Source organism: Corvus cornix, chromosome 9 (assembly GCF_000738735.6).
Source record: "Corvus cornix cornix isolate S_Up_H32 chromosome 9, ASM73873v5, whole genome shotgun sequence".
Classification (NCBI taxonomy): domain Eukaryota; kingdom Metazoa; phylum Chordata; class Aves; order Passeriformes; family Corvidae; genus Corvus; species Corvus cornix.
Window position 1 is genome coordinate 974961 of NC_046339.1, and position 16318 is coordinate 991278.

General features: G+C 47.9%; 1 protein-coding gene across 1 annotated transcript in view; it reads right to left on the reverse strand.

Moving 5' to 3' along the window:
- Positions 1-5163: 5163 nt before the first annotated feature.
- The window catches only part of PLCH1 (phospholipase C eta 1), a 47393-nt gene continuing 36238 nt past the window's right edge, over positions 5164-16318 (reverse strand). The window contains 11 exon segments of the mRNA XM_039557155.1: positions 5164-8332; positions 9811-10171; positions 10649-10708; positions 11952-12031; positions 12435-12581; positions 13085-13169; positions 13589-13713; positions 14223-14330; positions 14422-14601; positions 15085-15182; positions 15854-15948. Of these exon segments, the coding sequence (XP_039413089.1) occupies positions 6228-8332; positions 9811-10171; positions 10649-10708; positions 11952-12031; positions 12435-12581; positions 13085-13169; positions 13589-13713; positions 14223-14330; positions 14422-14601; positions 15085-15182; positions 15854-15948 (3444 nt within the window). The 3' untranslated portion in view covers positions 5164-6227.

Consider the following 16318-nt stretch of genomic DNA (forward strand, 5'->3'; position numbering starts at 1 on the left):
TCCTTTCAGTCAAAACAAGGGCTTTTCTGCAAGGAAATCAAAGGGACAATTCCTGGACATGTGTGCATCAGCCCTTTTCCCTCACTCCTGTTGTCAGTCCAGCAGCATTCCTGCTGCAAGGCTGGCTCAGCTCTGTGCCTGGAGCAGGGGCCAGAGGAGCTCCTGAGGATTCATCTTTCCAATTAAAAACTATATTGATTGGTAAATCTTGGTTTTTCTCATGAAAGCACATATTGGCTTCAGGAAATGCTGAAAGATGAAGTCCTCTGCAGTCTTCTCTCTCAGCTTGGATGGGGAAGGATGCCACTGCAACCAGGGCCTCATAGTTTCCAAACCAAACTTCCATCTCTGGTGCCTTCGAACAGCTTTAGATGGACCAAGTCTGGACAAGCAGGCAAGAAACAGACCCCACCCCAGCACACGCCTGGGGAAACTCCACCCACTGCACCAGTTACACTGGATGCACACTGTCTAAAGCACCCAAATTCAGCACTCAGTTGTGTTCCCTCATCCTGTTGAACTCTGCACTGCAAGAGGATCCTCTCGGATGCAGCTGAATTTTCATGTTACTGAAAAAATGTTACCAGCGCTGGAAATAAGAAAGTCAAATTAACACGACTTGCAGCACTCTGCAGCTCTCCATATTCTGTTCTCTGAGCAGTATTCATTTGCAGAACTCCACTGAATTTAAAAGTGTCACTTCAGACAAACACATCTTTAACTGAAATAAGATTTTGACTATAAATGTTTAAGATGTGAAACACTAAATTAAAGAATCTACTTTAAAGAGCTTGTAAGTTAAACAGTGCTTGAAAACTCATCACAAATCAATCATCTACTTCCAGACATCTGTTTCACTTAAAAATGTGCTTCCTTAAGTCTATTACTCCTTAAAATGGGATCACATAAGAACTGTCTGACTGCACTGGTGAGCTGAAGTCTCCCCCCAGCTGTACTTTATTCCCCACCCAAGCCACGCCACTGGAACGGGGCTGGAGCGGAGCAGCAGCGCTCGGGGAGCTGCCAGCCCGGGGCCCTGGAGCGCGTCTGACTCGGTGCCCCAGCGCAGCGCTGGTCCTACCAGACACTGCCAATCCCACACAGGCTGCAGCAAGGTCTGATCCCAGCTCGGCCCTTCTCCAGCAATCGTCTGCTCCTCACGCCACCGCACAGAGCACTGCACCCAGCGACGTGGTTCCTCAAGGAAGGAGGTCACAGCCCTCCCTCACAGCTACAGGGCTGTCCCACACCCAAAGTTTTGGGCTGTCAGACACCAGAGTTCCCACCCCTGGTGTCACTTTGTACATGGCTGCACTCCCTGTGTACTGGGATTAGATCAGAGAACAGTGGAGTTTGGAAGAGACCTCACTGATTTGAATATAAAGGAACCATTTCCATGTTGTTATGAAATACGACATGGAAGTTCACTTTTTTTTTTTAAATGCACCCACCAGGAAAAATGGGATTTATCTTTATTTGCAAGTGCCCAGCCAAGCAACCAGTGAAATTCAGACCATTCAGAACCTCAAACTCCCTTTTCACCATCCTTTCCTGTGTTTTCACTGCACACACACACACACAGAACCAAAGCAGCAAATCCATGTGGCTCCACCTGCAGAGAGGCTGACGAGCTCCTCAGGCTGGAACTGGACCCTCCAAACGCTGCTGGGACTGCAGCAGTGCCAGGCCAAAGGCAAGGCTCTGCTGCAGGGGGTTTTCACGTTAGAACCCCAGCTGTTCCTAAGGCAAGGACTAACAAAGCCCTGCAGCAGCTACAGCTGCTCTCCCTCCCCTCCACAGCCCCCCGTACACACAAACACAGCCACGTCCATCTGCCAGGCCAGCCCCGGGAGCAGAGACAAGGGAGGGCCAGGTAACTCAGCTGCACCTGGACTGCAAACACTCCTGCTTTGGTCCATACCTAGACTAAACTCACATGCAAAAGAAGATATTTCCACTTCCATGGCTTTCTACACACACAGAATTCCACCTCAACTAGGCCAGCCAGGCACTGCGCATTTTAATTTCTTTCTGTCTCAACCAACACAGGACTTCGAAAGATAATCTCTGGAAGAAATTCAATTTATTTCTCCTCCTGCACATCTAAAGCAGATCTGTAATCAGTGTAATCACTGTGCCACTGTCTCGTGTGTGACTGAGGGTCCTGCACATGATTTTCCCTGTTGCAAACATGAACAGCATTAAAATCTTATCAAAACAAATCCAAATGAACATCAATCCAAGAACAAAACTGACCCAGCATGCTCCTGGGTGAAAATCTGGCTGTTCTTTCATGAAATGTTTTATTCTTACATAGCTTAATCTTATTTAAGATGCGAATGGGAAACTCAGGATGAAAGTCCTCCTACCAAAGCATCAGCACAGGGGCTCCTGTGCCAGGAGTGAGGAATGTGGAATGGCTCCCTAACACCTGGAACATTCTGTACCACTGGTTAAAGCAGGGGCAGTTGATATTCCAGTAAACAATCACATAAATGTAACTGGAGACTCTTTCTGGTTTTGAATTAGAAAATATATAATTTCTCAAAAGTAATATTCCAAACCCATCTGTTCTCTGCAGATTCTCGAACAGCTTAATTTATGCCTTCTTTCATAAATTAGCAAAGCAATTTAAGCCTGCTAACCCAGGATGCGAGCCACTAGCCTTTCGTAGGCAAAAGTAATTGTTTATTTTGCATTGGTGCAGATTCTGGACTAAAAAAAGTCTTCACTAGATGGATTTTCAACAAGCTGCAGCCTCGTTCAGACAGTTTAATTAATTTTGGGAGAGGACTAAAATTGAATGGCCTTATAGATGTCTGAACTGCAGATTGCTGGTCTGTTCCACCCATATGTCTGAAACCCCTGGCTCTAAACAATGCTGCTTGGAATCCACACACCAGATGTTCCCATGGTTTAAAGACTGAGTTCTGGAAGTGCTGAATTTCCTAACTGAGTGTCCCTTCAGTTTATGATCCAGGGCACAAAGCTGGACAAGGAGGCATCTGCAGTTTTCCCAAAGTGTCCCATTCCCACTGAGTTTCAGAGTTGCTGCACAGAGCATGTCACCTCCAGGCTGGATTTTCTGGGACCCCAAATCGCTGCTGCAGCACCAATTCACAGTGACACAAACACTTCTGACCCAGAGTGCCCCATACCAGCTTGGGGCTGGTATCACCAGTACTCACCAGTAACACCACATCACCCAGACACAGGAGGATCAGCAGTGTGGCTCAGGTATCCCAGGAAAGCTTCATGGCAGGAACATCCCCGCTGGAGCAGCTAGATTGGCAGCAGGCACATTTGTTTATATTGCTTCCACTCCATGAAAAAAAATGAAGCTTGTTCATTTAAACTAAAAACTGAAGAAATATGATATACTGATATATATGTAAATATATATATGTAAAGATTATAGAAATCTTGAATAGATATAAAATCCATTGGAATTGAGACTATAACCTGGTATAGAATGCAGTAAATCTCCCTTAAAATAATGGGTTTACAGCAAGTGACTTCACTGAAGAGTGACATCTGCCCATCTCCAGTTCACCTTAGCCTCCCAATTAGCACAGAGAAGACTACAAATTAATCAAATAAATGGTGCCTTTAGCTTTCTGTTCCATCTTTTGTCCTTGCCCTACATTTCTACTATTTGCAAGTTCCAGATTCAGAGCAATATGGAGAGTTCTAAGCAAAGGAGAAATTACTGTTTATACCAACTCTGATCTGAAAAAGAAACTGAAATTTTGAGGTTTCAACATCTTTATACACTTATAGACCAGTTCCTAATCCTGTGAAACCTTGAGCACTTATTTAACAGTAGGCCCAGAACAGCCCCCAAAGCTGTGGGGGTCTGACCCCTCCCTGTCCTGGCCCCAGGAGGAATCCTCACCTGCCTGTGCTGCAAGGACAGCACAGACTCAGCTCCTCTGCATCTTATCTTCTTCCTTGCAAGCTCTGAATGATCTCCATTTCTAGCAAATTGAGAGATGGTCAAATGATTATCTTGTAGACACCTGGTGCACTTGCTTTAATACAAAATACTAAATTTAATCCAAATGTATTACATGTGCAAAATGATATATGTGTTAAAACACGTGTTTAAGGACCAAATCCAATTCTAAATACAACCTATTGAAATGTAGGTTCTGCAGACTGAAACCTCCCTGTTTTACCATCACCTTTGCAAACAGACACAAGAATGGTCCTTCCTCAGTGCTCCATGTGCAGGCCCAAACTGCAGAGCCCTGGAGAGCAGCAATCAGTGGGAGTTGGCACAAGTACCCTCTGCCCTCTCACCTGTGCTACATCCCAACAAGGCTGGGAACTCCCTGGATCCTCTGACTCCAGTCCCTCCAGGCTCAGAGGCCCCAGCACTGAGAGCTGAGGAGGTTTGGCACAGCCCAGTGCTACACCACCAAAACCAAACTGGCGCAAACAAAACAGAATTTGAATCTCAGTGAGAGGAGGGGAAAACCGCACAAGCACCAAGTCCAGTGAGACAGTAAAAACCACTGAGGCTGATGTGCCTTTGGCTCCAGCTACTCTACAGAAACCCTGCCCTGCTCCATTAGCCAAATGTCACTGTCCCCATCTGGATTAACTTCTAAAATTAAGAGGAGAGTATAAGAGATTACGTGTTAAAACAGTGCTGCAATAATCTGTCCTGACCTCCTGCAAGCATCACACAATTTTCCTAAATTAATTCCAATTAAAGCAAGTTTTTTCACCTCCTGCAATGGAGAGCTTCTCATTTGCTTCCTTACAAGGCACTTTTACTAGGCTTCAGCCACACCTCCCAAACTGCATCCTGGGTATGAGACAGAAATTCAGGTCCAAATCTTAAGGGATTAATCCAGTGTCTGGTTCTGTTCCTCCATGGAAAAATGCTCTTTGTTTAGAAAATCCACTGTTCTCTCCCAAGCGATAACATAGCAACTCTGTGTTAGAGCCTAAGTGGAACAGTCAGACTCAAATGTGGCTCCTGATCCACAAGGGACACCAGAGCTCAGCTGCCATCTCCAGCCAAGAACCACCGTGTGAAATGAAGGATCTTCCCTTCCTGCATCTCCTGCCAAGACAGGTGTGTGCAGTCACTAACTGCTGCTGGATTCAGCACCAATCTATCTGCTGAATAGACCTTTTTCAGAAAACATGTAACCAAGTGCTTAAAAATCTATTTTAATGATGTTTTCAAGAATAATAATACTCTGCATTACAAAAGAAAGAGGTAAAAGGTACGTCTTTGACATATCAGAAAAACTTACAGCAAAGGCAAAGAATATCTTCCAACCAAAATAAAGCTATGTTGTTCCCTACAGGGAAGCTTCAGGTGTCTGAGAATCCTTCACCCAATTCACTTTCAGCCTTCAAAGAAAAGGGTAAACAGTCAAAACAGTCACTCTACCATGTCAGCTTTAAATATTCCACTGACTGTCGACAATTTAGCAATAAAATTACAAATATACAGAAAATGGATCTGCTGTATCAAAGCTACTCACACAACCAAAAGCAAAAATACATAACGAAATAAGCAGAAATTAAGTGTTTTCATTCATAAAAGCAGAATTACTCCCACATTCCACTCTGTCCCAAATCAGCATTCAACACAGTAACCAAAAAGGAAGACAACTGTTGTCATATTTTGTAGAGAGGGCAGAAGACAAATCTACACATGACTCACAATTTTGGACTAACCCTAATTCTACAAACCATTTGCTGTAGAATCAGTTCATACATGAAAGCATGTAAAATTAATAATAACAATTCAGAACAAGTGATGCTAATGAAGGGTTGCTGCCTGTTGGGCAGAAAAAGCCCCAGTCCAGCATTCCAGACACCACAGTGCTTTGGAGAATCCTCACAAAAGGCCAAAAGTGATCACCAAAAGTGTTTTTCCAAGCAGGAGGACAAGACACAAGGAAACCTGTATTGCCTTCAGTGCAATGTCAGGCTTTGGAGCACAGCATTACAGACACAGAATGCTACAAATGCACACACGGCCCCGCACTCCCTCAGGTCTGGCCCAAAGTAAGGCAGCCCTACGGCCGGAGGGTGGTTCCTACTTCCCTCAGCTCTGACAGGAAGGGGCACGTTAAATCTCCACTGATTCACGGGCATGAAACTGCATTTAGAAATAACTTAAACCCTCCTTACAGCTCCTCACTAGGCCGGTTCACTGCAGTGCAGCAGCCGGGAGCCCCGCGGCTGTACCTCGGCACAGCCTACAGCCTGAGCAAGAAGTAGACCTCGGGCTGCTCCTGGGCGCCGGGCGGCAGCCGCAGGCCGGGCCCGTGCCCGCAGAGCCCGTGCCCGCAGAGCCCGTCCCCACAGCCGCGCTGCAGGGCGGAGCAGGCGCCCTCCGGCGCTCCCCGGCGCTCGCCGGGGCAGCCGTGCAGGTAGCGGCCGATGCAGGAGCCGGTGGAGTGCCTGTTGGCGGCGTGCGGGGGCCCCGCGGCCTTGTTCCGCAGCACCACCCCGCCGACACCGCTGCCGTCGCAGGGCCTGGGCTTGCCCGCCGCCTCCTGCCGCTCCCGGGCGCGGCTGGCGATGTTCCGCACCCGGCTCTGGCTCCGGGACGACAGCTTCCTCACCAGGGCCCGGGAGCAGTCCTCGTCCATCTGCCTGGAGCACAGGGACTCCCGGCTGTCCTCCTGCTCCAGGGACAGCAGCTTCCGCAGCTGCTCCGTCAGCGCGTCCGTCGAGTGCGGCCTCACGCCCTGCATGGCAGCCGCTTTCCTGTCCCTCAGGCCTGAGGAGATGAAGCTCCTGCTGATGTACTGATACTTACTCTCAAAGTTGCAGGAAATGTCCTCCGAGGTCAGGTCTCCCAGACTCTTGGACTTGCAGGGGCTGCTCTGCTGGATGGCCGGGTGTGGGGGGAACGGCAGAGCCCCCGGGAGCAGCGGGCAGGCTGAGCTGAGCTGGGGGGCACGCACTGCATCCTTGTGCTTCTCTGAGTGCTGCTGACACAAAAACCCAGCGTTCTCACACGAGGGGAAAGGGAGCTGGCTCCCAGCAGTCCTGAAGTTCTTGGAGCAGTGCCGGGCAGCAGCACAGAGCCCGGCAGTGGTGCTGCTCCCTGAGGTCCTGTCACCACCATGCCCAGGGTCCTGCTTCTGCCTCAGTCTCAGAGGAGAAGCCAGCTGGCTCATGTCCTCCCGTCTGTACTCACAGGCAGTGACCAGGAGGTCCTGGGAGTCCCCATCCACCTCTACGAGACTGCTGCTGTCCGAGTGCTCCCCAGTGACAGGGGGCCCCAGTGCCTCCTCAAAGATGAGGCCGCTGGAACCAAAAGAACTGGCACACTCAGGGGCTCCCCAGCTTGGTCCAGATTTTGTACCACAGTTCCTTTTGGGATTTGCGTTTAGCATAGAGAGGGATGAAGAACAAGGAGAGCCAGGCAAATTATTTTCTAGACTATTTAATCTTTCCTTGCACACTAATTCCCTGTGGCTGTTACATTCAGAAGCTGGAGATGCCTCGTGGATAATTGCGTACGTGGAATACTCTGCATCCTCCAGGCTGGAGAACATGGCTGTATCTGGAGTGGAGAATAAAGGGGATTTGCTGGATTTTGTGGCAGTGAAGTTGTGCCTACAGGGGCTGCTCAGGTCTGCAGCCAACACGTGTGGGAGTGCAGCCCCCAGCCTGTGGGTCTGGCTGCTGCTGCCATGGGGGCTGGAGACAGGGGGAAGGGGAGTTTGGTCATCTGTGCCATCAAGCTGCCCAATGAGAGCAGACACAGCGCTGTCCAGCTCGCTCTCAGTCGAGAGAGAGACTTCATCAATGAGGTGAGAAATGTCACTGTCCTGCAGGGCCACTGTGGGGTGACAGTCAGGGTCCTCAGAGCACACAGCAGAAGAAGCATCAGTCAGGGAAAGAGGTGCTGCAGTGCTTTTCCTCATATTGTATTTGTGATCCTCCACCTCTGCTTTCTGAGAAAGAGAAGTCCCCATGAGAGCGATTTTCCCTTCCTTAGACCCTTTTGTGTCATCTTCCTTTTTACTGTCTGCACTGCTTTTGTGGTGTGATTTTTCTGTGGGAAGTTCCGAGTCAGAGTCCTGCATTAGTGGGACAGCTCCATCAGAAAGATTATTCTCCTGATAGTCCATGAGGTGATTTGCTTGAGCTACGCCATTTGCAAAAAGCAAATGTTCAGGTTGCTCCTGTGGAGGTGGTACTAAAGAGTCAGCTGTAGAATCCCTCTGGTCATTCTCCTTCTTGAACTGAGATGCTAAATTTAAAGCATTTGCCTTTTGCGCCGAACATGGAAGAACCAATTCTTTCAAGCTCGTTTCCTTCCCATTTGTATTGTCATCACTGTTGGCTAAATTAAATGAGGAACATATTAGTGGCATACAAGACTCTGCTCTGTCTATCAACAGCTATTTTGTCCTTAGACAGACAAATGGAGAACGCAAAATTAGGTACAGTTGTGACAGAACTTAATCATGGGGTTGTGCAGGTTTAGTACAAATTATCTGAGTGATATGAATAAATGGAAAAATACAACTGCAGGCACTTCATTGAAACTTCCTTGGAATGTCTATTACATCAAGCAGGTGATGTAATATTTGTTGTAAGTAATGTTAATGAGGTACCACATCATAGCTTGCACGTGGCATTACCTTCAGCTGTGTTCCTAGTCACATTTGTACTATAAAGAAGCGTGGCAATAAAGACAGAACAAAACAGCTCTGTTAAAACACACAACACTTGGAAACAAGATGCATGCTTCAAGCTGAGTCACAAGCATCGAGTAGATGGACTCCAGACTGCTTTACACATGTGGTTACTGCAAAGTGTTACAATACAAGGATTTCATTTGCATCTTCTACCAGCAAGCAGCATTCACAAGGGCAAGGGTTTGAATTCCTCAAAATATACATATTGGATGTTTTCTCCACCAAATCCTCTTGTCTTTCTATGCCAGATCTGAGCTCTGTGACTCACTCCCTTGGAGATTTAATTAAACAAGGACTAAAGAAATAAACTTGGCATAACAGATACTGGTTTTAATGCTTGCTAGAAATCAGGTACTCTTGAAAGAAGCAAGGGGAGCCCCGACCATTCACTGGCAGCGACTGAACCCCTTAGTGGAGTAGGAACTGCTGCTAATGAACATGGCATTAAATGCCCATCTCCAAAATCTGGACAGTTCCCAGGCTTTCCAGTGCTCCAAGAGAAGGGTGGAAGAGATGCACATTTCCTTGATTTGCAGATTTATTTTTTTCTATAAAGAATGGAGGAGAAAACAGACAGCACCCTGTCCCCCTGGCATAATTGCGCAGCAGCAGAGACATGTTCAGCCAGAGCATTTTAGGAAGAGAGATCTCTTTGGGACAGCGTCTTCCATAGGGTATGAACAAAGCCTTACAGAGGCTCTAAGGGACAGGATCCACCCCTCTCACAGTTAAGAAGGGGCAGGATTCAACCCTGTGACAGCTTTTTAGATCGCCTCCCAGGGCCTGTGCTTTGGGCAAAGGGTTCCTTTGCTGGAAGTGTGTAAGCTTCCTTGTCTGTATCACCCTTGGGAAGAAACACGCAGGAAACTGTCACAGCTGCTGTGATGAACGGCTGAGCTGTATCATCTTCACATCTAATTCATGTGCCTGGTTTGCAGAGTAGACACCTTTCCAGGTGTCACCTATGTAAGGAGCTGACCAAATATTAAAGAGATGTGATTTAGCCCACTGACTCTTCCTTGAGTTGAATAAAACTACTTGCACAGAGGCTGCAGCACTAATCCTTTTGAACACACTATTTCAACTTGCTACACCAAAAGTAATTTTGGAAGCCTCTTACCAGATGTGTTTTCCTCTGCCTTGGCCTCCTGGGCAGTGTCCTCTGCTGGGCAGGGCAGCTCTACCATGAGGAATCTGTCCACAGGCATGGACGCAGGACGCGCCTGCCAACTCCGGTTCGGCCGCCGGACCACCCCTTCCTTGTCCTTCAGGTCTGTTGGCTCGGAGGTGCTGTCCTTCATCTCAGCAGCTTCCAGGAAGCCCATCTTGCTCTTCTTCCTGCCCTTGGCCGGGGCACTGGCCGTGCGCCGCAGGATGCGCTCGCCGATGGAGCGTTTCCGCACGTGGTGCCCGCTGGCCTCGGCAGCGCCCGCCTTGGGCGCCTTGGAGAACAGCCCTCGGAGCCCGATCAGCTGCTTGCTCTGCAAGGACAACACCACCACGGTCTGGGCTGAGCTCACACTCACTCACAGGGAGCACGAGGCACAGAGCTGCTCTCACAGTGCTTATGAGTGATGATGACAAAGTTCAAAATGCAGCAAAGCAAAAATTCACACCAAGCCACTCACATCTACTCTGACCAAGGAGCTCCCAGCACAGGTCTCCACGGATTCATGCATGCCTGGCTTTCTCCGCATTAGGATGGCAGCCTGGCACAGTTACAAGAGGGCTTTGCTCAGTCTCCTAATGGGAGCTGACAAGGCTCTAGGAAGTGTGTGCAGTGACAGGCTGCACATTAACGTGGAGGTTTATATGCATGGCTTTCATCAAAGCAATATTCAGATGTTTCAGAGCCTGCATGGAGAGTGGTGCAAGTTTGGCAGTTGCAGATCATGCGACTGGGAACGACTGGAAAGTCTGTGCCCAGCAAGTGCAAAGTGCATGCTCATGAGCTCTACCTTTGTGGCTCCTAGAAAGTGCATTATTGTGTAACTGGGATTGAGGATTAAAGGGCTCCACTGAAAGGCAAAAAGAAATGCAAATCCGTTTGGCTCATGTTTTCAAGACTGCCGCACAAGCAAATAAAGTAACAGTGCATCAGCTGTAAATAGAACCACTCTACAGCAAAGCATTTCAAACTATTGATTAGTTTAACGTAAGTGTCCCCCAGATCTCCCTCACGGATGCAAACTCAGCCAATTAGAAACAACAGTGCAGCCCATCATTCATTCAGAGCAGCATCAGGTGAACAGACCCAGTGACAGAGACCAAATCCCAGTGGGTGTCCCCTCCTGCTCCTCTTGCCTCTCCTCTAAAGTTACTCTCTACTGGTTTTCTTGAGCATATTTGTTCTTACAAGAGCAGCAGCCAAACGGGCACCTGCAAACCCTCCCCAAGGGATGTGATTTCACAGATGTGCACATATCAATACATGTGATCCCATCCAGTGATCTGATGGGATCAGGGAGGAGAAAGGAAGTGGAGCTGGGAGAAGATCTGGACGAGAGCAAACCTCAGTCCTGGGCCCTTCTCTCTGCTGTTCTCTCCCTGTTCCCCTGAGCTTGCTGTGGGTGCTGCACAGCTTTGTGTTCATGTTTGTCATGACATTCTCTGCATCCTCTCAGAAGGCACAAAGACTGAGGGCTGAATGTCTTCTGCAATCTCAAACCTCACAAAGGTCAGGTTTTTGTGGATTTTTGTGTTTATCTTCATTTCTTAAATCACTGCAAAAGTGCTATTTTACTTTAGCATCCTGCTGAACATGGCCTTAATTTCTTTGTGCTGCTTTTCTCCAAATGGAAACAGCTAAGGGAGGCAGCTGAAAACACAGAAAAAGCACTGTGCTTTCACTTTCACTTTAAAAACATTCTAAAATTAGCAAACTTGCAGAAAACCAAAATTCATGCACTTGAACCTAAAATTAAATTACGTTTATTTAAATTAATTAAATTAGCTGCTAAAAATAGCTTGTCAAATGCCATGTTCTGGTGCAGTTACAGTTCTCAAGATCTACTTCCAAAATAAGACCAGTTTAGCACACTAAAGAAATGTACCTCCTGTACCTAGACAAGATAATTGTTTGGTGCTAACAGTGAGAACATCTGTAAGTATGTGCACACCAAGAGTGGAGTCATGGTGTGGTGTAACCCCCACACACACTCTGAGCCTCCTGGGCACTCCAACAAAAATCCTGAGAGGTTCTGGGGTACCTTCAAATCCATTTTTATCAGAAGGAAGATGTAAATTTCCATCTGTACCTACCTTCCCATAGGTCTCATTAATGATTATATGAACAAATATGGAAGCTTCTGTCAGCCCCTCTAAATACACGTGGCGATAGCCTGGGGAAACAGAAATAGAAATATTTCCACACAAACCACCACCAAGAACCAGCAGTTTGCATTTTATGCCCAGCTAGCAGTGACTGCCTATAAAAGTGATGTATACACAGGAAGCCACCTTGTGCCTTTAGTAAACTTCTCTGGTGTTCTCACAGGTTTTCCAAGCCCTCATTATAAATTGCATCCAAGTTATAAAAAACACCAGCAGTAATTTCCAAAAGCACAGACAACCAAACTCCTTTGAGGAATGGTGCATGAAGCACCCTAAGAGAGCAGAAGAGTTGTCCAAGCTTCACATCAAGTCACAGAGATAAACATTTATAAAATCTATCATCTTGTGCTGGTAACATCCTCCTTGGGTCTGAAGGTGGATTTCCATGCCCAGGAGAACAGGGGGACTCACCAGGCACAAGGCTGCTGAAGGCCACAGTTCTCTGCCCCACAAAGTCTCTCCCGATGGGATCGTGGTCCCAAACCAGGAACCGCACCAGGGCGATTTCGGGCATGTGGATGGTGAAGGTGAGGGTCTCCTCCCAAACAGGATTGAACCCTGCCAGGCAAACAGGACACACTTTGGGAAACAAGTCCATGGCGAGTGCTTGCCTCAGTTCCCAAGAGGCACAGGACACAAGCAGCAGCAATGAAAATTCCATCATGTCAGTCACTAAATGTGACACATCTGCCCCTAGGACTGCTTTAAAAACAAAATGGGTCAGCCTGGAAGCCAGCAGGGATCCCCAAGGCAAGCTGCTGCTTGGAGGCACTGAGAGAGATACAGATACAGACATAGATAGATTTGGAACTTCTGCACAAAGGAGATTTAAGAACAATTCAGTTAAAAGACAATGTGGGGAACAACTCCCACCCTTCACCTCTAACTTTTTTGTCTCCCCACACCAGAAATTCTGTCTGCGAAGCAGCAATAATTTGTTAAAATACAATCATTTGATTTCATCAGATAAGATGCTTTGCAATTTAGAAAACAGTAACAGACAGTGAATCATTTATAATAATTTCATATTTTACTCAAAGAAATCACTTAGATTATCTTACCATTGTCGTCCACCACCCTGGTCTGATCTTTACAGCAGTCAACAGGTAACCCAATAATCTCCACCTCAACAAAGGGATCTATTATCTGTTTTTCAAAAACACAGTATTTTAAAAACAAGCCAGTGATACGAATGAAGGTGAATTTAAAAAAAAAAAAATAATGGAGAGAGTTGATTTAAATTCATATGAGAATTCAAACCCCTTTGATTGACATGAATTTTCAGGCAGCACTATCATGGGAATTGGTTCCATGAAGTCCATGTTGATGTACTGTTTGTATCAAGAGCTATGGACAGCTGTGACTAATTTTCATAAAAGTCACCTTTTAAAATACAAAACAAATCAGTTCTTAAACATCATGAGTAGGATACAGGCTGGGGGAAATGTAGTATTTAGTGACCAAAAGCTTGACAATATCTGAAATGCACTGGTATATTTGAGTAAGGAGAAGGTATCACTCCAGGAGCTCCCGTGGAAGCATCTGCTGGGACCAGAGCATCTCACCTCTCCTCTGTCCCCCAGCATTGAGTCAGGAGGCTTGGGGAGCTGCTGCCCACTGATGATCTTCAGAATAAGCTGCTTCTTAGGACTGGCAGGAAGTGGATCAGCAGAGTAGGGGTTGAATGTGCCTAAAAGATGGCAAGAATGAGAGTGTAAGGAAAAAGACATGGACAATAATTATCACCCCCAAGACAAACACAGACAAATTCAGTCAGAAATAAGAAACTATGAGTATGGAGCAGCTGTTCAGTAATTTTAAAATTCTCATTCTCTTTCTTACAACCTTTTCTGAGCTGAGCAGCCCTTGTTTATGTGATTCCAAGACAGAGCTGGACCAAGCCCTGGATGGCCTTGCTCCTGGGCCACTGCAGAGCTTTTTCTACTTTCTTGCAGCTGGTCATCCTAGGACCCTTTTTACTTCTTTTCAACACGTTAGTAAGACAAAGACCTCAAAATATACATATATACATATGATCACAGTAAGGGATTGCACACTATTACAAGTCTAAGAGCTATGAGTGCATGGAAATATGGAAGATTCTGTATTTGTTTGCATTTTCCTTCCTTGTGCCTTCACTGTGAAGGACACTTTGTGAAAGGCCTGACATTTACAGTGATAACTACACTGGAACCTTACCTTTGCACATCTGCTGAGGTTTGAGGACATAACCACAGTTGCCATTTACCCTGAATTTTGCTTCATTTAACTGCATCACACGTCCCTCAGACTGGTAGTTTAGGGCCACTGAAAGAGAGAAGCCAGGTGGCATTAATGAAGACAGTGTTACTTGCACACACGCACCAAAAGGGAAGGAAGTCTTTCATGCAACTCCTACCTAACTGGCAGCCCACATTCCAGTAAGGAACAGGGTTGAAGTTGCTGGAGTCGATCCGATAGGCTGAGGGGTAGACCCTGGTCAGCTGCCTCTGGTTGTAAAGCATGAACTGCTCAGCCTTCTGCTGCACAGCCTGGTGGGCTCTGGTCTCACTGAACGACAGCACGTTCCCTGTGGAGCCTGTGCCATGGTACAATGGACACACAGGTGACAAACAATCCCAGGGCACGGGGCCTGAGCCCACACCTCATCACCTGGGGACTAATTGAGGGCAACGTGAGATTTTGTCCAGCGTTACAAGGATAGATTGTCTTGTCTTACACAAATCATGTACCTTGGGTAACTGAAGGGCACCAGCTCCCGCTTCCAGGAGGGTCTGTTGCTCTCCCCTCAAGTTTGCAGGTTTGAAAGGAAAGGCAAGCAAGAGCTCCAGCTAAAGAGCCCAAGCTCAAGAGCGCCTGCTGGGGCCTTTCCTCCTGCAGACCCCTAGTGATGGCTCTGGGGAACCTACAGCGAAATCCTCTGCTGGCAGTGGGGGCAGGAGAGTCACTGCTGGGGAGGGAGTGCCCCACTGGGCCCTGGCTTTGCCCTCGTGCCACAGCAACAGCAGCACTCTGCCCCGTCCTCTCTCACGAGTGACAAGGGATGTGGCAGCCCCCGTACCGTCATCCACGATGTCCTGGGCTGCCACGGAGTTGGTGTACACCACCAGGTCAGACAGGGCCCGGCACAGCTTCACCGTCTTTCTGCGGCGGGCCAGCCTGCAGGGTTCAACCAAACAAAACCACGCACTTGCACTATTGAAGGCATATTTCAATCCACCTTTCTGTTGTTCTCAATCCCCCTTTCTGTTCTTTCAAACAAGGAAGTGAACAATTGTGAGCAGGGAACCACATGTGACAAACCTCTGAGAGTTCTGGGATGACAGCTCTCCTCTACCTCCACAGCCCATCCACACAAACAAAAAGTTTCATTTAAAACATAATGAATTAGCTGCACCATGGCTGTTCTAGACAAAACCAAGGAGCATTTCAGTGACAGCAGACGCATTCTCAGTGGCAGTTTTTTGATTGCTTTTTCTTTCCATTCTCAGATGCAATAAGGTTGCCTGGGCTGTGATACACCTTCTTTAACCTGCACAGTTTGCTCTGAGCACTGTTTGCAGCGGGTGAAATGGGGCCTGGCATCTTTCCATGAGCAGTTACTGTCACTTCTCTGCAGTTCCAGGGTAATTGCTGCTTGCAGCCTGTGACAGGTGACACAGCCAAAACATGGGGCTCACAGCAAACCCACCCCGACAGCTGTGTCACGTGTGAGACACATCATGTGTGACACGCACGACACATGTGACACACGTGACCTGCTCTGGCACAGCCTCACACGCCGATGGCAGAGAGCAGCCCGTGGCTTTACCTGAAGGTTCCCAGCTCACCTGTGGGGCTGCCCTGGCTCCTTCCCAGGAGGGTGCTGCTGGCTGTCCTCGTCGTCCGAGGCACCGTGGGCTTTGGCTGCTGCCTTTGCAGCTCTCTGTGGGGAAAGAGCCAAGCACGGCTGCGTCAGTCAGGGCTCCAGACACCCCCTTCCCGTGGCTGCTGCTGGGCAGGAGGGCAAGCTGGGTTTGCAGCTCCAGGGACAAAACTGACCCCTGGGGCTAGGCCAGCAGAAGTTTCCCTGCTGTGGAGAAGGAAAGCCAGCACAGAGCACCACTCCACCCCACAGCAGGGACCCAGGCTGCAGCACGAGCAGCTCTGTGTGCTGGCCAACCCAGCCAGGCCTCACAGCGTTATTTCTGCCAAGGGTCTGTCCAGCACAGGCCACTGTGTGCTTTGTGCCTGCCCTGCTCCCTCCCAACACGAGAGGACAATGCTGCTCCCTGGCCCCAGGGCACTGCTCCTGC